The sequence below is a fragment of the Cololabis saira genome, chromosome 14 (genome assembly GCF_033807715.1).
Source record: "Cololabis saira isolate AMF1-May2022 chromosome 14, fColSai1.1, whole genome shotgun sequence".
NCBI classification, from domain to species: Eukaryota; Metazoa; Chordata; class Actinopteri; order Beloniformes; family Belonidae; genus Cololabis; species Cololabis saira.
Window position 1 is genome coordinate 31,626,150 of NC_084600.1, and position 21,781 is coordinate 31,647,930.

The 21,781-nt window shown below is 40.7% G+C and overlaps 1 protein-coding gene and 2 non-coding genes across 3 annotated transcripts; 2 read left to right on the plus strand and 1 right to left on the minus strand.

The window, feature by feature from the left end:
• Positions 1-930: 930 nt before the first annotated feature.
• On the plus strand, positions 931-1,002 carry trnaa-cgc (transfer RNA alanine (anticodon CGC)). The gene has a single exon. It is a non-coding gene; the product is annotated as a tRNA-Ala (tRNA).
• A 1,706-nt stretch (positions 1,003-2,708) lies between these two features.
• Positions 2,709-2,781, minus strand: trnav-uac (transfer RNA valine (anticodon UAC)). The gene has a single exon. It is a non-coding gene; the product is annotated as a tRNA-Val (tRNA).
• A 216-nt stretch (positions 2,782-2,997) lies between these two features.
• zgc:152891 (uncharacterized protein LOC767741 homolog) lies at positions 2,998-21,413 on the plus strand. The gene is made up of 15 exons (XM_061739139.1): positions 2,998-3,010; positions 4,291-4,468; positions 6,156-6,390; positions 8,330-8,411; positions 13,721-13,810; positions 13,900-14,015; positions 15,740-15,912; positions 15,991-16,134; positions 17,358-17,561; positions 18,138-18,224; positions 18,341-18,510; positions 18,626-18,741; positions 19,410-19,510; positions 20,204-20,374; positions 21,170-21,413. The coding sequence occupies exons 2-15, from the start codon at positions 4,304-4,306 to the stop codon at positions 21,347-21,349; spliced, it is 2,034 nt and encodes a 677-aa protein (XP_061595123.1). The 5' UTR covers positions 2,998-3,010; positions 4,291-4,303; the 3' UTR covers positions 21,350-21,413.
• Positions 21,414-21,781: the final 368 nt, after the last annotated feature.

Sequence of the window (21,781 nt, forward strand, 5' to 3'; positions counted from 1 at the left end):
AGTAGATTGGTACAAAGTACCTTTTTGTCAGTATTAGACTATGGTGATGTAATTATAAAAATAAAAATGTAAATAAAAAACTGGATGTAGTCTATCATGCTGCCTTGCGGTTTGTAACTGGCTCAAGTGCACACACATCATTGTAATTTGTATCAAAGGGTTGAATGGACTTCACTGAGTCTAAGGAGAAAATCACATATGTTAATATTTATTGCAAAAGCATTACTGGTTAAACTACCGCTGTACATATCCAATTTATTAAAATATTACTCTAGCAGCTATAACACCAGATCATCAGAGAAAATTCTCCTCAAGGTCCCAAGCAATCGAACAGAGTCTGGTAAATCAGCCTTTTCCTTTTATGCACCGCAAGCTTGGAATGAGCTACAACACATACTCAACCTTAAATATTTACCCTCTCTTAACATGTTCAAACACATGTTAAAATCAGTTTTCACAGAACAATGTCATTGTTTTTAATCAAGTGTCATTTTTAGCTTTCTGATCCTTGTATGTTTTATGTTTGTTTCTTGTTTTGATATTTTTTTTACTTTTTGTAAAGTTACTTGTCCTTGTATGTATTTTCTTTTATATGAAACTGAATTTATTTTTTGCTGCTATCTTGACCAGGACTCCCTGGCAGAAGAGGTATTGTATCTCAATGGGACTTTCCTGAATAAATAAAGGATAAAAAAAGTAGTTGTGACGTAATCGGTCAAACATGAAAAGTTGGGCGTTCTTATGACTTTTTTATTTTATTTAAATTTTTTTACCAGTACAGTGTTAGCCAGTAACTAACAGATGCAACTCGTACAGTGAGGCTTGCATTCAAGTGTTTGAAGTGTGTGTGCGCTTACCTGCGATATGCGATAACGTCAGCCCCGCTCTGCGGATCAGATGAGGCGCTACGTGAACGGTAGCGTGACGTCTGGGGATGTAGCTCAGTGGTAGAGCGCATGCTTCGCATGTATGAGGTCCCGGGTTCAATCCCCGGCATCTCCACTGTTTACATTTATGCGCTGAACATAAAGTACAGATAGTTTTGGTGAGAGCTCCTGTATGAGAACACCTTGTTAAACAGCTATATTTAACACTGTACAGCACCCCGTCGTTATTTGCACATATGTGATGGTATCTGTTTAGTACCGCGGTGTAACACTGCCCATCACGGACTTAAGGTTCAGAAACTCGAGTAACGCTTATAAAATCGACGCCATGAATATGCCGAATGTTAAACCGTGTGACAAAAAAATACCTGATTGAATTTTCAGCCATTTCGGCACTTCATTTAACTTGTATTTCAATTTTCTGGTAAAGTAGGCGTTTTGATAAAGGAGGTTCTGCCTGTAATGGCGTCGCTGTACGGACCAGCGCTGTGCAGCGACAGTGGGGATATTGGTGTTATGACAGAATCAGAAGACTAATGGTAACTTATTGATTTGTTCACAAACTCTGCCGATTTTTCGGAAAATGCCTTAAAGGGATTGTGACATGAAAAACACATTTTTCTTGATTTTTTGTGTTTTGTTGGGTGTCTTGACATCAATTACACCCAAAAAACAACGAACTTTTAACATTCAGTGTATTGTGTGCTTTCTGGGATTTTCCGCATAACTGTGCAAAAACGGCTCATCTGGTTTGGTGGCGGGCCGTTACGTAACGGCCCGCTAAATCACCGCCCCCTCCACCCAGCTCCCTGTCTCCTCTCCTCTCCAGCGCACCATAAAGGCTGATTTATGGTTCCGCGTTACACCGACGCAGGGCCTACGGCATAGGGTACGCGGCGACGCGCACCGTACGCTGAACCCTTCGGCGTAGGCTCTGCGTCGATTTAACGCGGAACCATAAATCAGGCTTAACACGGAGCTGTTTAGTGTTTAGACCCTCTTTTGTTCTAATCACCGGAGGAAAACTGCTAAGAACACCCGCGGCCACTGACTGGACTTAAGATAAGGTGACACTGCTGCTTGCATGCCTTTTATTTTTATGATTGTTTGCTGTGGTTCGCCGTGCTGCTTTTCCGTGCATGCTTCGCCTGTCGCTCCCGGCTCTCTCCGACGCCGCTGTGAGCGTATGGCTGGAGGAGGAGGAGGTTTGGAGGAGGAGCGGAGCAATGATTGACAGGAAAGGGGAAAAGGAAGCATTTTTCACGGCGCAAAAAAACACTGTAATAAAAAGCCAGGAAAAGAGTACTAGAGTGAATATTTTCTTGTTACACTCTTTTAGACACATTTGAGGGATGTTGGCCAAGACTTTTAATAGTGTTAAAAGCATGTTAAAAATGATGTCACAATACCTTTAAGATGTGAACGAAGTTTCATTGTCCGTCAGTGGAATAGTAATTTATCGGCTATCTGGCGTTTTCTCCCCTCCGGTAATGGAGCCTGGTTATGTGTATGAGCAGTGCAGACAATGTGTCCAGGTTTATAATAATAATAATAATAATAATAATAATAATAATAATAATAATAATAATAATAATAATAATCCTGCTCGATACTTGCTTTTCTGATTTTGATATGCTATCAACAAAGGTATTGATGTCTCTGCAGAAGTGTAGTGTCGTATTTAGAAACTACTAGAATCGTATGTTGCTGTAACGTCTATCTGCGTCGGAGACGCGTCGTCGGTCAACCTAAAAAAAGGTTCAACAACTTGTCATAGTTTTCTCTGTGAACGCCAGTACACTTAGAAGAAAATGAAGGCCGTGGTTCCACTGGGGCTCGAACCCAGGACCTTCTGCGTGTAAAGCAGACGTGATAACCGCTACACTATGGAACCCCGATGACACGCGAATAAGTCATTTCTATCTTTCATTTTTCGACACACCAGTTCGAAACATTTTTCATTATATCAAATGTAACTGTTATTGTATATTGTTATGCAAGACATATAGATTTCCATCAACTTTAAGAAACCCTCCACACAATGATGACGTCACCGCCGCCCTCATATATGAGACGCAGCTTCCTCAGCTGCAGCTCAGACTGGAGGAGGCGCCGCTCTGCAGGTAAACTCACCTGTCTGTGCAGACTTTTTAGGTCTGTGTTTGTGTTTGTTATATATCAAAATATTTTCAAATTGTACACACTTAAATCTTAGATTATTTGGACATATTTACCGCTCAACCTGTGCATTGTAATCCAATTGTAAACTGTCACTTTCATCATAAACACTTCTTTGAGGACTTGTAAAAATCTAAAACTGTGCTATATGCTTGATTAGAGAAGGAACTTATTGATTATCTGAAACAACCTTTCATCGACTCAACAGCTCCACTTTATTTAGTTTTGCCTTTTTCTCAAAGCCTACCTAGAAAGAGGTAATTTGACTGGCTTCTGGTGGACAGTAATCACAGAGAAGGACGTAACCTTTAACATGAATGGGCCCAGTGTTTTATCTTGTTTTTTGGGAATGTTTTTTTCTGCAAGTTTGCCCACTGAACACTGAAACTAACTGTAGCTCATTTCCTAGTCAAATATGGGAAAAACAAATGAGACCGTATCACAGTGGTTCAGAGGAAACAGGACAATATGCAGTTTTAACTTTGTATGACTGCACACAGGTCATGTGCAAAAAGAACATTTACCCAAGATTTAGCTGTGAGATAAATTAAATGCACCATAAACTACTCACCAAACGTGGTTCTAGACGTTATTTTCATCTTCCATTGTGGTGCATGAACGGTGGTGATCCTTGATCTTGTCATCTGATAGGTCAAATATTTCTCTGGGACCATTGCTGATGTCTTTCCCTCTTGGTTTTTTCCACCAGAACAGCAAACTGCCAAAATGTTGAATTTCATATAAGTTTGCACACCTGATCATCACTTTATGAAGGATTGTAGATCAGCAGCACCTGGCTGTAACTTACCCTCTTAAATCCAAGTAGGGACTAGGGTGTACTCAGTATTGCTCACATGTTTCTTTTTTCCTTGTGGGCTTCATATTATGCAAGAAAAAGTTTAAATTGATTGATGAAAAATATACATTTTCATTAATAAAATCCACACACAAAGAATTCAAGGTCCAGAAAAGACAGAGGAGCTTAAACCAACTGAGATTGTTATGTTTCATGCTTCTTTCTATTTTCTTCTTTTAATTTCAACTAAAAAGAGCATTCAATTCAACATTTGTAAACAGTGTTTCTAGGTGTTCTTTTTTTCACCCGTCCGAACAAAACAACTGAATCGACATCCTCGGAGAGGGCTGATTCCAGATTGAGGAGTTGTTTATAAAAATGGTAGTGTGCGCTGTTGTCAGTCATCCTGATCCATCTCCTCGTCCTCAGCTCTGTTGCCAACATGTCTGATTCGACGGCAACTTGTCAGATATTTGAAGTGGCCATTCACACCTCACCTGGCCCCACCTGTGGAACCTTCAGCCGCCTGTGGCTCAGCCTCGTTGGTTCAGAGGGTGAGACTACACCTACCAGTGTAAACGATCAGCAACATCTCCTGCCTGGATCGGTGAGTCTATTCAAGTTTCCTGAGACAGAATAGAAGGTTGTGATTCCGAGATTGTCACCCCAGATCAGAAATATTGGGGAACGACAAAAAAGATTGTTTTGGTTTGATCTCACTACACTTAAGTAGAAGTTTAAATAAGCTTTGCCAAGGACACTGATACAACTCTATACCTCCACAAAGCCTGACATCTGGACTTGAGATAAAAGCCTGGAAGCTGGCCCCCGTTTCTTTAAAAAAATAAAAGTAAAGAAGACCTTTGCAATATAAATCAGATATGTCATCTGTATGTAAACTAACATGCACTGAGTGGGAGTATGTAAAAATACAGACCCTTGTACTCCCAAGTTAGTACAATGAACAAAGGTTTCCATGGTAACCCTTGTCCACGTGTTCTATTATTTCAGAGTTCAATAGGAGCCTCCCAGGCTACCAATAAAAATGAAGTGCTGAGGAGTGCTCATGCTGGGGGCTCCCTTGTTCTGCTGGGGGCATTTATGCTCACATATGCAATGACAGTGAGATCCTGGGAGGGTGTAATTGGGACAATTGACCCCCTGATCTGAACCCAAATCATGTTGATATTGGACTTCTGTGCTTGTCACGGATTGTCCTTAACGAACACTCACTTCAAAAATAGGGGTCCAGGTGTGCACTTGACACCTGGAGACCCGAGGTTGCAGATTGATGATCAACTTTGCTGTTGTGTTATCGGACTTGGAGCCACATATTTTGAAGATTTGGGTAAATAGAGGAGAGGAGTGGAGCTTTCAGATGGTAAATCTCTGGTGGTGAGTTGGTTCTGATGATGGCGGAAGACACTGGTCAGACGACCAAACTTAGTATGAGGGTCTGCTGGGAATGTCTGGCAGCATCCTCTGAAAGAAAGAGCTTCAACTCCCATCTGTGGCAGAGTTTAAGCCACATCCCGAGAGAGACTGGAGACACTGATCCTGAGTGGAACATATTTCCGTGCTTCTATTGTGGAGGTGGCTGACCGGTGGTGTGGCCGTAAGCTGGTTAGTGCCTGTTGTGGCGGTAATGCCTGAAGATGCTGGTGGTGGACACCAGCATCGATCGATACGGCCAAGCTGAAGAAGGAGTCCGATTGGACCTGAGGGACTCCAGAGCAGCTGACGGGTAGCGGGAGGCCGTTTGGAGAGGCTGTGGAGAAAGACTTCTGAATGGCTTTGTGGAGGTTCTGGTTCCCCATCCAACATCACAGGAAGGGGAGTGGTACACCACCAGCACCGTTTATGGTGGCGGATGGGCTGCTGACCTCGACTTTGGGATGTTGTGAGTTGGCTAAAGGAATACTTTGAAGACCTCCTCAATCCCACCAACACAGCTTCCTGCAAGGCAGCAGAACCTGGGGCCTCGGGAGTGGACTGTCCTTCCTCTCTTAATCGAAAAGTCTTCAGCTCCGAGTGTTTTCTTGTCTTTTTAATTCAAAAGTTATAATTTCTGTGTATTTGCTTCTAAATTTATGAGTTTTGAAAGTCTGAGGTTGGAAGTTCTGAAATTATTTTTCTTGCAAATTTCAGAGTTTATAAATATGATATTTTTTAAAATTTCTCTCATTAATTAACTTAACTTCCATTTCAATTCTTTGTGAATCTGTGGACACTTGACTGAGTTGAAAAGGTATCCTCTGGTTTTTGTTTGACGGTCTTGTCCTACTCCCCCACAGACCTGTCTGATCCAGGTCCGGGCTGACGGTCCACTTGGTACTCCGGTTCTAGTTCAGCTTCGTCTGGAGAATCGGGCCGGATTCCCAGACGTGGGCTGGCGCTGCAGCAGCGTCGAAGTGTGCAGGTTGTCTGAAGGTCAGGGTTCAGCTCCAGAGGATCCAGAGACGCAGGTGTTCCTGTGTGACAGGTGGCTGAGACCAGCAGATGGCGTAGTGGAGCTACGAAGTGGAAAATGTGAGAAAGTTTAACTTTTTTGTTGTTGTAAATGTCAAAATGAAAGCACATTCTCCACTTTTGTTACTTTACCTTGAAAATATTGACATACAATGAGCAACATAATATAGTTTATTTAATTTAACCCCAGTCTGGCCTTCGGCAGGAGGGTCCCCCCTTATGAGCCTGGTGCTGCTCAAGGTTTCTTCCTCCTAAAGGGGAGTTTTTCCTTACCACTGTTTGGCTTAAGGTTTTTCTCCCACTAGGGGAGTTTTTACCTGCCATTGTTTATGTAATAACTGCAGAGGTGTCAAAAGTATTCACATTCATTACTCAGGTAGAAATATAGATACTAAGATAAGATAAGAAATCCTTTAATAGTCCCACAGAGGGGAAATTTGCAGATTACAGCAGCAAAGGGCATAGTGCAAAAAACAAGAGGCATCAATAGAAATAGTCAACACACAGTAATAATAACACACTACAGTTTAAAAATACTCCTGTAGAAGTTGAAGTATCAACTCAAGTTTTTTACTCAAGTAAAAGTATAAAAGTACTGGTTTCAAAACTACTTAAAGTATAAAAGTAAAAGTAATGTAAGGGGGAAAAAAGCCATTAAGGACAAAAGCCATTGAAAATGAATGCATCTTAGTATAATGTAAATATATTAAAGAAGCATATATGTGTACTATTGAGCATTAACATGTGTTTCAGAGAGCAGAGGATATGATGACTAGTTGCCTATAAGTATTGTAATGGTGCAAAAAGTCAAACTTCAGAGGCATGTTATCATTTATCCTAACCTTTATTGGAATGTACATCCAAGTTTAGTTGCAGGAATCTGAGGGAACGGATGTAAGAACAAAACTGGACAAGAACATCTGAAACAACCACAACCAAATTCACTCTATCCGGATGGAGCAATTTAACTGGATAGTTTTTTTTAAAGGCCGAAATGAAATAGAGTAACAAGGCTGTTTTTAAAATGTAAGGAGTAAAAAGTACAGATAATTGCGTGAAAATGTAAGGAGTAAAAGTAAAAAGTCGTCTGAAAAATAATTACTCCAGTTTCTACTTAAGTAAGGTAACGAAGTATTTGTACTTTGTTACTTGACACCTCTGAATAATTGCTTGGGGGTCATGTTCTGGGTCTCTGGAAAGCGCCTAGAGACAACTTTTGTTGTATTAGATGCTATACAAATAAAATTGAATTGAATTGAATTGAATTGAATTGAATTGAATTGAATTGAATTGAATTTCTTTGTAGCCCTCCATAGTCAGTATTCACTGCTTTTGATTGAAGTACAGTGCAGGTGAACAGGTCTTCATAGTTTTATTTTGGGTAGTAGTTGAGTTCAATCATGCATAAGCTAAACCACCGCTCAGTCCATCCTGCTCATGACTGACGATGGGACTTTGCTTCAGCTTCAGAAGCCACATTAACCCTGGGTACAAGGTGAAATTATAACAGCACTTGTAGTTTCCAGGTAACTGGTTTGAGTCGATCTCGATGCCTTCTGAGAGCAGAAAATGAAAGCAGAAACACAAGGTCACCTATTATTGGTGGTGAAAACCTCCTCCACACTGACCAGTCCATCCAGACTCTGGGGAAGCATACGCATCCAAGACCATCTTTCAGCAGCTTTCAGCAGGCCTCGCCAAGATTGACTCAAAAATACAAAGAAAGTACAACGGTAAAAGTACTAATTAGAGTCATAGTATGAAAAAAAACATCTTAATGGGTCTGTCTTATGTTACATTTTCTATTAACTTCCTTTTACTATTTCAGTCTTCACTACATCAGTCTTAAAATCTTGTGGATATGACAATCCTAAAAGCCCTAAACATTGGAGAGGAGCAAAGGAACCAGAAAGTTGCTTTCTCAGTTTTAATTTGTCCCCCTCAGAAACAATGATGAGAAGTGACTCTATTTTTCTGATCATATTTATTGTTCTTGCAGTGTGTTTGCTGAAGGACGAGACTGAAGAGAAGCTGAAACAGCATCGTCTTAGACAGCTGAAACACCACCAGGAGCTCATCAGGTGAAACTTTATGCTGATCACAGACATCTTCTTCTGATTGTTCTGGGACGAGGGTTAGTATCTTAGGCCCAGTCCCAATACACCCACTACCCCTACTTTTCATCCCTACCCCTAAATTTTGCGCATTTCCGTGAGGGTAGTGGTGTCCCAATTCCTCTTTTCATCTAGGGGTAGTGGGGAAAATGAGGGCTAGTGGGTATGAATCTGGCCCTACGGATCGAGGGGTTTCAGATGCACCCTAGCTGACCGGGGGCTAGAAAAATTTCCCAGAATACTTATTTATTTATTTTTTCGTTTATTTTTTCGTTTATTTCGGCATGTTTATATAGACACATTTCATCTCCAGAACATTATACATTGCATACTCAGCACATGACGAAAAGGGTACGGGAGAAGCTGACGCTTATCAAAGTCCCGCCCCGTTCTATGTAAGATTCATGATCACATCAACAACAGAATTCAGTAAGATACATAGTTTACCACATAGCAATTTGTCTAATTTCATCCTTCACAGTCCAGATAGCATGTATGTTTGTACACGTGTCCAGTCCACTCATCCTGATCACCGTTCCTGTGATTTACTACTGTGTCCACTGTTCAGTTATTTTAATGTCCAAGCCTCTTTTTGCATGCAATCCACTTTGCAATGGAGGTGCGTGTGTCAATGCAGATTTTGATTAGTCGCCGTCCTCTGGCTCTCTAGCCGCCTTTGCCCCCTCCGCTCGTACTGACTTCATCTCCTCCCGAGCTTTGGACACCTCCGACCATACACTGGTCAGTCTCTCCTGGATGTCAGCGAGGCCAGAGAGCAGCTTTGCCTGATCAGCTCTCACTTTTCTCAACTTTTGTAGCATCCAGACCCCGCCAAGCCCTAGGATCACTAGGCCCACCGTCATGCCCGTGAATATATAGACGTCTTCCACGTCTTCTATATCCAACACCCCAAGACACACTACTTTCCACTTATTCCAGCTGTCCATGGTGTATCCCGCCAAGAATGTCCCATCTGGACAGGCCGGTTCCCTTGTCCCAGCACGCCGTGTAGAAAAAATCTTGTCAATAGCATTTACTGACCAGTTCAGAATCTCCATTCTTGATTTTATGTTCTGCTTGGTCGTGATATCTGCTGTGCTGTGATAGAGCTCAATGTCACACACACACATTTTATAGTGACTTTGTTTAGTCTCCATGTTTTGTTTCCATGCTAGGTGCTCCAGTGCTGAATTTCCCACATTGCCATTGTTTTGTACACATAGCCAGACATTGCCTTCGTGTACCTAGGTTTGATAATCCTTCAATAACAGTTTCTTTAACCCATGTTTGAAAACAGTTACATTTCTTGCTAACTTTAATTCATTGTTTAGGCTATTCCACATTTTCACACCAGCTACTGACAAACTATGGCTTCCCATCGTTGTCCTTATCTTTTTCTGTTGAAACTGCAGCAAGCTGCGCATGCTGTGAGGACCTTGACTAAGAGTGAACAATTTCTGAACATTTACTGGTAATGCCGCCTGTGTTGCTTTGTAAATTGTTTGTAGCATCTGAAAATGAAGTATCTCTCTCAGTTTTAGATATTTCGCCTTTATGAACAGTTCGTTCGTATGTGCCCTGGCTGGGACAGAATGAATGATGCGAAGCGCTTTTTTTTGCAATTTAAATATTGGTTCTGTAATGCCCTTGTAAGTGAAACCCCAATTTTCTACACAGTACCTCATATGTGGGACTATTAGTGCCGAATATATGGTCTTAAGCGAGTTTAAATTGAGAGATTTCTGCAATTTCCACAGAATAGACACACTCCTTGCCATCTTATTTTGAATTATTTTTACATGTGGTCGCCGTGTCAAGAGGTCATCCACTAATATACCCAGAACCTTATGTTCCCTCACTCTTTCTATATTGTATCCATTAACTTGCAAGTTTATGCTTTTCTTTACATTATTTCTCCCAAATAACATGAATTTGGTCTTTGCCAGATTTAGTGATAATTTATTTATATTAAACCATGTATTTAGTTTTGTCATTTCTCTGTTAATCGCTTTTTCCAGTATATTCAAGTCGTTTCCTGAGCAGAAAATATTTGTATCATCAGCAAATAAAATAAGTTTTAATACATCAGATGTTTTGATTATGTCATTGATATATAGAGTAAATAGCTTAGGGCCTAAGACTGACCCCTGTGGGACCCCACAGACGACATCCAGGCATGTAGACGTATTTGTTCCCATCTGGACATATTGGACTCTACCAGATAGATAGCTTTTGATCCATCTTAAAGCTGTATCTCTGATACCGTAATCATATAATTTTTCAATCAAAATATCGTGATTTATAGTGTCAAAAGCTTTTTTGAGGTCAATAAAGATGCCTACTATATATAATTTGTGGTCAAGCGCATCTTTAATCAGTTCTAAGGACTCTGTGAGGGCAAGTGCTGTCGAATGTTGCTTTCTGAACCCGTATTGGCTATCACACAGGATGTTGTGTTCAGTCATGAACTTTTCCAATCTGCTATTATAGAGTTTTTCTAAAATCTTTGAACACTGCGGCAATAAGGAGACCGGGCGATAGTTTGTAGTCATATTTATATCACCACTTTTATACAATGGTAATACCTTTGCTATTTTCATCTTGTCTGGAAATACACCGGTTTTGAAGGATAAGTTACATATGTGCGTAGAGTGGTGTTATAATTCCTTTTTGTACCGCCTTCAACAGTCTCATGTCAATTTCGTCTACATCTACTGAAGATTTACATTTGCACTGTGTGAGGGCATTTACAACTTCTGCTTCAGTGACTGGTTCAAGTAACAGACATGAATTTTTAGTGATTGTATTCTTATCAGAGTCAAAATGGTCCCAGCGCAATGGTGATTCAGGGATGTCCTTGGCCAGCTGTGGGCCAACATTTACAAAGAATTTATTGAATTGATCCACAATCAAGTTCCCGTCAGACACCGTCTCATTATTTATAATAAGGTGGTCTGGGAGTGTGACCTTTGGTTTCCGACCTGATATTGAATTCACTATACTCCAGAGTTTCTTGTTATGATTCTTGTTATCTGATAGTAGTTTTTCATAGTAATCCTTTTTTTGCTTTCTTAGTGCACTATTTATCTTATTTCTATATTTTTTATATTTGGATTCAGCTATTTCTGTTCTGTCTCTGAGAAATTGTTTATATAAAAGGTTTTTTTTCCTACATGCATTTACAAGTGATTTCGTAAGCCACGGTGTGGCTTTCTTTTTTGTTTTGTCTGTTATCTCCCTTGCAGAGCAATGTTTATGGTACAGTCCTGTGAGAGTCTTCAGGAATTCATCATACGCTTTGTTTGTTTCTGTTTCAGAGAGCACATGTCTCCATGTCTGTGTCAACAGCTGACTCTCCAATGCGTTCATATTCTTTTCATTTCTTATCCTAACTAACTTTCTTTTTTTCGTCTCGCTCTTTACAATATGATTCCACTCACACATTGCAAAGACTGGTAGATGATCAGAGATATCGCATATCAATAGTCCACTCACTGGATCTGCTTCTAAGACATTTGTAAATATATTGTCAATTAGTGTGGCACTATGTTTGGTAATTCTGCTGGCCATTGTAATTAAGGGATGCATACCTGCCGCATACATACTATTTAGAAAGTCATCTGTCCCAGCGTTGTTGTTTGGGTTTAAGATATCGATATTAAAGTCTCCGCATATGAAAACATTTTTATGCTTTGTCAGAGAGAGTAGTTCTGTCACACTATCACTGAATAATTCTAACTTTGAATCCGGGGCTCTATACAGACAGGATATTACAGTATTTCTCCCTTTACACATAGATAATTCTACAGTTATGCATTCCATTACATTGTCAATAGCTTTTGACACATTTTCCAATATGACAAAATTAATGCTCTCTTTAATAAAAAGAGAAACTCCTCCACCAGTCTTTTTTTTTCTATTTTTACACACAAATTCATACCCACTTAAGATGAAGTTCATTCCCTTTTCTTCATTAATCCGTACTTTACGTCATCATTTGCAGACTGAATTAAAAAAAAAAAACATGGCGGACATTTCTTATTTTTTAGTGAATAAAATCAATATTTTGAGTTAGTTTCTGCATAAAAATGCGTTTTGATTACATTTCTAGCGAGAAATATATATTTTACTTTCATAATATTCACTCAGTGGATGTACATAATCACTCGTTTGCCCGTTGTTCGCGAAGATCTCGCCAGAATAAAGGCTGATTTATGGTTCCGCGTTACACCAACGTGGAGCCAACTGCATAGGTTACGCAGCGACGCGCACTGTACGCCGTACCCTACGCTGTAGGCTCTGCGTCGATTTAACGCGGAACCATAAATCAGCTCCCGAGCCGGCAGGCTGTTCTCATCCCGAAAACGTCAGAGCAAATTTCTTAACAGGCGTTATTTGGATAAACTGAGCCCAGGTTGGGGATCTTAACGGTTACTTTTACACCTGAAAAAATATTAAAACTTAATAAAGTGGCATATTAACAGCGCTACAGCGGAAATTAAAACAGCTTCTAGCCTGCTTCCTCTCGGCTTATTGATATGGTGTGACATATGTGCAAACGTAACTATGCAGTCGCTTACGTACCCGAACGTAAACCAAGGCAGTTGTGAAGCTTCCAGAAGTGGACAGCCCAGCAGATTTACCCAAGGATAAGTCTAGGTTTTACTCAGACAGATACAGAATAACAGAAAAGCTTAATCTCAGAGCCTACAAGCTGCACCGAGCGTGTTAGATGTTCATGACAGAACAATTAGAAGAAAATGGAACCAGGACAGTTTGTTTGGGCGTTTCCAGGAGAAAAATGCTTCTGTCTAAGAAGAACATGGAACTATAGCTTAGATTCACAAAACCTCACCTAAATAAACCAGCAGACTTCTGGAACAATGTCCTCTGGACAGATGAAACCAACGTGGACAGTTTTGGTCTTAAACAACTAAGATAAAATGTATTTATAGTAGGTGTCTATCACAAGATGCTGTGTCCAAATTTAAAGAATCAATAGTCTCATCATTTTACTAGGTGCCAGCTGCACAGCTTATTCTCTTGTTCATGGAGCTGCTTCAATGCATTTAAGGCTGGACAGTGTTACACCATGGGATTGGCACTGTAGTGTAAGAACAACCCCTGGGTTCTGTTCAGCGCTGTAGCCAGCCTGATTAAGAGTCCTAGGAAGTTGGTCTGAATTCTGTTATACACCTCCACCCTCAGGTTTCTGGACTGACAAGAGTTGACTGTTGCTGCTCTCTCTTCTCCATCGGTTGGGGTTGTCATTTCAGGTGGCGTCCGTTTGTTGATGGCACTCCACAGTGTGTTGATCTGAAAAGTGCAGCTGAACTCGGTCCAAACCTTAGCTACACACACAACAGGTGAGACCTCCACTCTTCATGCGTGTTTGTGACTGCAGCATGGCCTCTACCGGACAGATTCATGACAGTTGTTTTGGGTTTATGTTCAGTCCACCCCTCAACATGCATTACCTGAAAGGCTTTGCAGGCCGACTGGAGGCTTGGACCAGTTTCTCAGAGCTGGAGAAACTTTTTGCACACATCGGACACAAGAACAACATTGCCAGTAAGACACAAAGCAACACACTGACTACCCAAGACCTCATACGCTCTCACAGATGTAGTGGGTAGCACTGATGACAGTGACAAAAGGGTAACCCTTTCTTTTACAGTACAGTAATAACCAGGTAATACCATGGTATCTACACTGTAATTACCTAGTAGTACCTCGTATTTACAAGGTAATTACATGGTAACTACCGGGTAATTTACCCAGTAAGTACTAGGTAATTATTACGTATTTTCTTGTACCATGTAATTATGTGTATTTACCATGTAATAACATGGTAAATACCTGGTTGTTTAAACTAAACATTACTAGGTAATTACAAAGACATTAGATGGGAACTATGAGGGAAATTACAGGTATTTACTAGGTTAATATTGGTAACTACCAGTCAATTTACCATGTAATTACTTTGAAAATTACATGAATTATTTCTAAGTAAGTACCAGGTAATTACTAAGTATTTTTCTGCAAACTACCAGGAAATAATAACCTATATTTGAAGTAGTTACCAGCTAATTACACTTCAATGACCATGTAGTTACCTTGTATTTACTATACATTTCATGGATAACTACCGGGTATTTACTCATTCATTATTGATTTATGTATTATCAATCGATTGGTGCATGTACCCCCGAGGGGTGTAAATGACTCTATTGACCTTGTAATTAACCTGATAATTACCATGTTTTACCTGGCAATTGGCAGGTACTTACCTTGTAGTTACTTGCCCAGTAATTCTATTTCCTAAGTATTTACCCAATGAGTACAGACATTTTTACCTGGCTTTTACTCAGTAATTAAAGTGAAACTGGACTTTAAAAGAAAGCGTGTGTTGTTTCCATAATAATACCTGGTACTTCCTCATTAAGTACAGAAATAATTACCTGATATTTACCCATTAATTGAAGTGAAACTGGACTGTAAAAGAAAGCGTGTGTAAAGATAGAGAGGGTGGGTGTCTGTGCCCTGAGCACTATCTGGGAGTGGATTTCACCAGAACCAGAGCCAGGAGCCTGAAACTGTCTCCCTTGCTACTTTTGTAAACCACAAGTGAACGTGCAGAATGAGAGACAAGAGCTCTGTTGGAATGATTTAATTCATTTGTATAAATAATTCAAAGGGTAAACTCTGGTCAAGATTCCTCACAGTTGTACTAAATGTTGCACTATACCATCCAGAGTAGGTTAATGCTAGACAGTCTGTTTCTGAAGAAGCTCAGTAAGATCTGAGTTTAGTAGTAGGAAATAAAAAGTATCCCAGGTCTATGAAATAGGTTTATAGTCCAGCTATTTTATTGGTTTCATACAGCTTCATGGACTGGTGTAGCTGAGTGTCACCATGGTAACTTGATGCCTGTGTATACAGTTAGAAGAAATGGCTCAAGTACAGAACCCTGTGGAACACCATGACCAACTCTGGGGTAGTTGTTTACACTTTTTTCAGAGTGATATTGTGCTTATTTTTAGTTATACTCCCTCTTTTTGTTGCTTTGTCTCTTTGCATCTTCATTACGTGTCATTTTCTTTGCTTTGTATCTGCTTGAAGTTTCTTTATAGTTCTTTTGTCCTTTTTTGTAGTTACATTTTCATTGCAGTTGTTTTTTGTGTATTTATAAAGTTTTGTGGTTAAAGCTCAGGGGCCCTCTGAATCTCCGGGCCCCAGGTTCTGTATATGGGTGTTTGTGACACCTGCAGGACAATGAGAACTGTGTCTCTTAGGGTTTCTTAAAGCTCACTGGAAGGAGGACTGGTTTTTTGGCTATCAGTGTCTGAATGGCAGCAATCCCCTGCTGCTGTGCCAGACCCGCATCCTCCCTCCAAACCTGGCTGTCACCTCTGACATGCTCCTCCCCTTCCTGCCCAAAGAATCCTCACTCGAGCTTGAGCTACAGGTGAGTGTGTTGTTTGGTTTAAAGCTCTTGTGTGTCTGGAGATGTGCACTTTATCTCAGTTTTTTCATGATGGAACAGAAAGGAAGCATTTTCCTTCTGGACTATGAGGTTATGAATGGAGTACCAGCCAACATTGTCAATGGAAAGCAGACCTATATGGCCGCACCCCTGTGCCTCCTTCACCTGAACCAGGAGGGACAGCTGGTCCCCATCGCCATCCAGGTGAGATCCTGTTATAGGTGGAAAAGGGGTTCTCTGGTATTGACACTTTGGTTCTAAACAACTCTTTAAAATAGTCAGTTTGACTTTTGACAATTAATTTCCCCATGGGGATTAATAAAGTATTTTTGAATTGAGCCATTTCCTGTTATATACAAACCATACAGATGCATGGGGCCACTGAAGCCAACGGGGAGCCCCGTTCAATGACATTATAACTCAAATACATAAGATAAGATAAGATAAGAAATCCTTTAATAGTCCCACAGAGGGGAAATTTCCAGATTACAGCAGCAAAGGGGATAGTGCAAAAACACAAGAGGCATTTGCTCTGTTGTGATACAAATGCCGTCTTTTTCCCACAAATCCACAAGTTCAAAAAGTCGTAATAAGAATTGTCTTGCAAATTTGCAAACTTAGGAAACAATTTGAGTTTTTTCAAGAATTTACCAAATGCATAAAGTTTATTAAAATGTACTTTTCTTGGAAAAGTAGAATATTCTTTCTAAAATCACAAATTCTCTTGTTCCATAAATTTACATTTATAAATACAACTTAAAATGTTCTCAAAAGTTACTTAAGTTTATAAACTCACAATTATAATTTTAACAGAAATTTTAAACTTTTTTCAGTCAAAATCTGAATTTTCTTGAAAACTTTTGCGTTTATAAATTATAATTATAGTTTTCTCAAAAATTCTCTTGAATTTGGACTCCAGATTTACACATCTGTTGTGGACATACTTATAAAAACTTCTGTATAATATGTTTAAACCACTAGGTGACTGTCGGCATTGAAACTGAATGCATTTAGATTTCCAGGAATAAAGACTTGAGTGATGTCAAAGTGGGTCAAAAATGTACAACAGGTGTTTTTCAGGAATGACACAGAATATGAGATGCATAGATATGTTGAACACCACAAAAAGATGATTAAACATTAAGATTCTGATAAACAGGTAATTGTGACACTAGAGCTAATCTTTCAGGAACAAAATATTAGTTTTCACACTCACTCCTATACCCAGGCCAAGGCTAATATTTCCATCACATCTAATCTGGTTTCTTTATTAAGTCTAACAGATTATTACATTACAACAGATCAGCTTGAAGGGTTTGAACTCTTCTGTCAAACTTGAGTTTTACTAACTACTGTAGGCGTCCCCACACAGAGCCCCTAAAATCTGAAAGCAGTCAATGGTCAGTCACTGAGGTTTCCTTCTTCAGCTACACCAGACGCCGGGCCCTCAGAATCCAGTCTTCCTGCCGTCTGATCCCAGCTGGGATTGGCTGCTAGCTAAGACCTGGGTTCGCAGCGCAGACGTCCACTGTCACCTGCTGATCTCTCATTACCTGCGGACCCACATGATGGGGGAGCTTTGCTGCGTTGCTACGCTGCGACAGCTGCCGGAGCTGCACCCGCTGCATCAGGTATTCAAGCAGACGCACCACCGGGACACTTGATTCACCTCGACCTCTTCATCTGGTTTAAGGTTTTTCTCCCACTAGGGCAGTGCTTCTCAATCCTGGTCCTCGTGGGCCCCTGTCCTGCATGTTTTAGATGTTTCCCTGCACCAACACACCTGATTCTAATTAAAGGTCCTCATTAGCTTGTCATCAAGGTCTGTACAGCTTTGTTGATGACACAGGTACTTTTATCACGGTGTGCTGAAGCAGGGTAGCATCTAAAACATGCAGGACAGGGGCCCACGAGGACCAGGATTGAGAAACACTGCACTAGGGGAGTTTTTACCTGCCATTGTTTATGTTATGTTTATGTAATAATTGCTCGGGGGTCATGTTCTGGGCCTCTGGAAACAACTTCTGTTTTAATAGACACTATATAAATAAAATAGAATTGAATTGAATTGAATTGAATTTGGGTCTGTAGATTTTCACGGCGCAACACACAAACTTTTGTAATTTTTCAGGTTTTGGTTGAACGCGTCTGCTGGAGGGAAAACGTTTTTATTTTTATCCTTTCTCATTGGCTGTTTTTTTGGACAGTTGCTGATGCCACATGTCAGGACGTCGCTGCAGATAAACCTCCAGGCCAGAGCGTCGCTGCTGGCTGTAGGCGGGGTCTTTGATCAGGTGAAACTTCCACTGGAAATGAAGATGGAAACACTTCCGTCAACTTATCCAGCCAGCAGCTTCTCATAAGTGAAAATCCTGAGAGATTTACATGAGGATATGTTTGGTCCCTGCAGGCGGTGGGTTCTGGTATGAAGGGCATGTCGACTCTCTTCGGCCGAGCCTCCGCCAGGATTCGGTACCGGTCTCTGTGTGTTCCTGACGACCTGTCCGACCGCGGCGTGGACAAACTGCCAAACTGCTTCTATGCTCAGGATGCGCAGAGAATATGGGATGCCCTTCACAGGTAAACAAACACACCTGGACCTTTGTCCCACAGAAGACAATGTAAATGTCCCAGAGTGATAAACACAAGTCCTCTTCACCTTCAAACACAGTAGTCGTGTGTGTTTTTATTACAGGTTTGTCGTCAGCTGGGTGGATATGTATTACTGTGAAGATGACGATGTCCAGAATGACTCAGAGCTTCAACACTGGATCACAGAACTCAACACACACGGATTCACACACTCCTCAGGTGTGTTTGTTCATTTCACAGACAAACGAAAAAGATCTACAAACACAAATCCGAAAATCTTGGGAAGATGTGGAGATTTTTTAAACATTCTGTACTAGGGACAGCGAAGACTGCAAGCAGGTTCTTCAGCTTCTTCCGCAACCCATCAAACCAGCCAGCTGGACTGTGGCTAACCTCAGCTGCCCAGCTAGGAACAGGTGGCTGTCGTAACACTAGCAGAGCTTGGCAGAAACCTCAGTGTGACCTCAATATTACCATGACCATTTGAAGTCTAGACCTGAAGCCCACCTGTCAGTCAGAACACAAGACCCAATATGTGGCAAAATATATATCTTTTTTTATATTGCATTATTTTTGTAATTGTAATCCAAAATTGAAATCATGATCACAATTGCATCAATTTCTCTATTTTAGGACTGAAATTAAATGTTCCAACCTGGATGATTGAGCCCAGAGATGTTGATGATGTCACTGGACAAGCTGATGAGACGAATAATGAAATATTTGGGTTCATACTGTCATTTGTTTTTCTTTTGGTATTTTCATCATTGTTCCAACTTTTTCTGATTTGAGGTCACACATCCTCCCCTCAGTTTTTATCCTGGTGCACACAAACAGACTGGTGGAGGTCCACTGCATTTACTACTAACTTTATTGGAATATTACAGGCTTCCCTCAGCGTTTTCACACCAAAGCAGAAATGTCCAAGTTTGTCACCATGATCATCTACTCGTGTTCAGCTCTGCATGCTGCCGTCAACTTCTCCCAGGTGAGTCTGACAACAGACATGCAATTTCACAACAGAACAAAAGGAATGATTTAAAGTCTGGTTTATGCGTCAGCGTTGAGCAATACGTCGTCCCTCCCCCAACACGAGGAATCCCAACCACGATCAACTCGAATTGCACCTCTCTTTAAATGTAACCGTGTCACGTCAGCAAAAAGCTCAACAAATGAGATTAGTCGGTTTGGTTACAAAAATGTGTTCTTCTCAATATGTTGGTCTGGTCTATGTCGGTGCATTCAGGTGTCTGCAGACACAATGCCAAATGGGAAAGATAACAGCAGTGGTCATAGAGAAGAAATTGTTGTGAACATCAATCTAGAAATGATTATAAAACCATTTATAAACTACTAGGAGTTCAACATTGTACAGCGAGAATGTTTATTCTCAAGTAGAAAACAAGACAGTTGTCAATCTTCCCAGGAGTCGACGTCCCAGCAATGTTTGACCACAGTCAGACTGTGTAATACTCAGACGAATACACAAAAACACAAGAGCTCAATCCCAGTTCCTGCAGGCCCGATAGAGCATGTTAGATGTTCATGGCAGCTCAATCAGAAGAAGACTGAACCAGAGCGGTCTGTAGGGAAGAGTTTCTAGTAGAAAACCTCTGCTGTCTAGATAAGAAGACGATTCCTGTGTGGTCAATCCTCTCGTTTGTCACATTGCCTCTTGCAGCTGGACTTCGCTCTCTGGATGCCGAATTATCCGCCCTGCATGATGCGTCCTCCTCCACAGGTCAAAGGTGCCGTGACAGAGGACGACATTATGTCCTTCCTCCCGGATGTCAACTGCACCTGTCGTTTCCTGATGTCTTTGACCATGCTATCACAACCTGCCGTCAACTTTGTGAGGCTCCACCCACATGTTCAAATACCAAACCTCAAAACACTTTTGCGCTGACACTCGATGAGAGATTTCATGATTTTCCTATTTGTAAAATAACTCTCAGGTAATAAAAGTGAATCACTGAGTTATAAAAAGACTCATTTAAAAGGATGTTCTTTCAGGGAAGTGAAGTGTTTTAGTAACCTAATGTTAATAGGACAGAGAGGGTGAGGACATGCAGGAAGGAGTCACAGTAATAACCTGGCCAGGTGGGTCCATGTGACAGAACTGGTCCAGGTCACAGAGCTTAGCTTAGCCGGGTGGTCCAGGTCTATAGACTACACTGATACACTTCTGCAGACGTTTCTGTCTACATGCAGAACACAGAGCTGTACAGTCTTCCTGGCCACTAGAGGCACTACACTACACAGTCAGCCTCAATATCCAGAAATTGAGGACACATGACAATCTGTCTTTATTTGTAGAACATTTATGTTCATGCACCGTCTGTGATCGGAAGAGATTTAATTGCAAATTTTTGACTATATGAAGTTGGAATTTTGTTATGTCTGAATTTGTTTTTCTGCTAGCTCAGCTAGGTTTATTTACCTAGATCATCTTGAAATTGAACTTTTTCTTGCGAGGCATTTCCCTCCAAATCTGCTGACCTGCAGTTTTTTTCCCCTGATGTTTTTTTCTTTTGAATTCATAAATAATTATAGTCATAACTGCAGAGGTTGTGTTTGTAAATTTGCAAGATTATACTCAGTGCTGTTTGCTCATTTAGAGTTAACGGCCCTGTGCGTTCCTCTACAGGTTCCTCTGTGTCACTACAAGGAGGCCATCTTCAGGGTGGATGCCCACCACGGACTGGTGGAGGAGGTGCAGGCTCAGCTCAAGGCCATTGCTGATGACATCACAGAACGTAACAGCGGGCTGGAGCTGCCGTACCCGTACCTGAACCCTGCACTCATCGAGAACAGCGTTGCCATATAAAACCACTGCTGTCAACACAATCTGCAGATGTTATTCTTATCAATCTCTCATTTAATAAAACATCTGTGAATTAATTGGATCAGCTAATTGGCTCATGAAGCAACTGTTTCAGTTCACTTTTTAAAAACACAAAAACCTGGTTCTAGTAGCAGAAGTGTAGCCTGAAACGTCCTACAAAACACAGCAAAAAAAAACAACAAAAAACAAATGAGGCCTTTCAGACGAGATGAATGCCATCTTCAAAAACTAAGATCCTTCTTGAAAACGTATACACACACACACCAATCGGTTGTTAGTAAAATTAATAGCACAACTATTCTTTATAATATTAATGCTTATGTCGTTAGATCTTTATTCACAGCTCAGCGCTAAGTTTAGTAGCAAAAGTGACAACAGCTAACCATTGGCTGTGCCAGTTGTCAATCAAAAGCC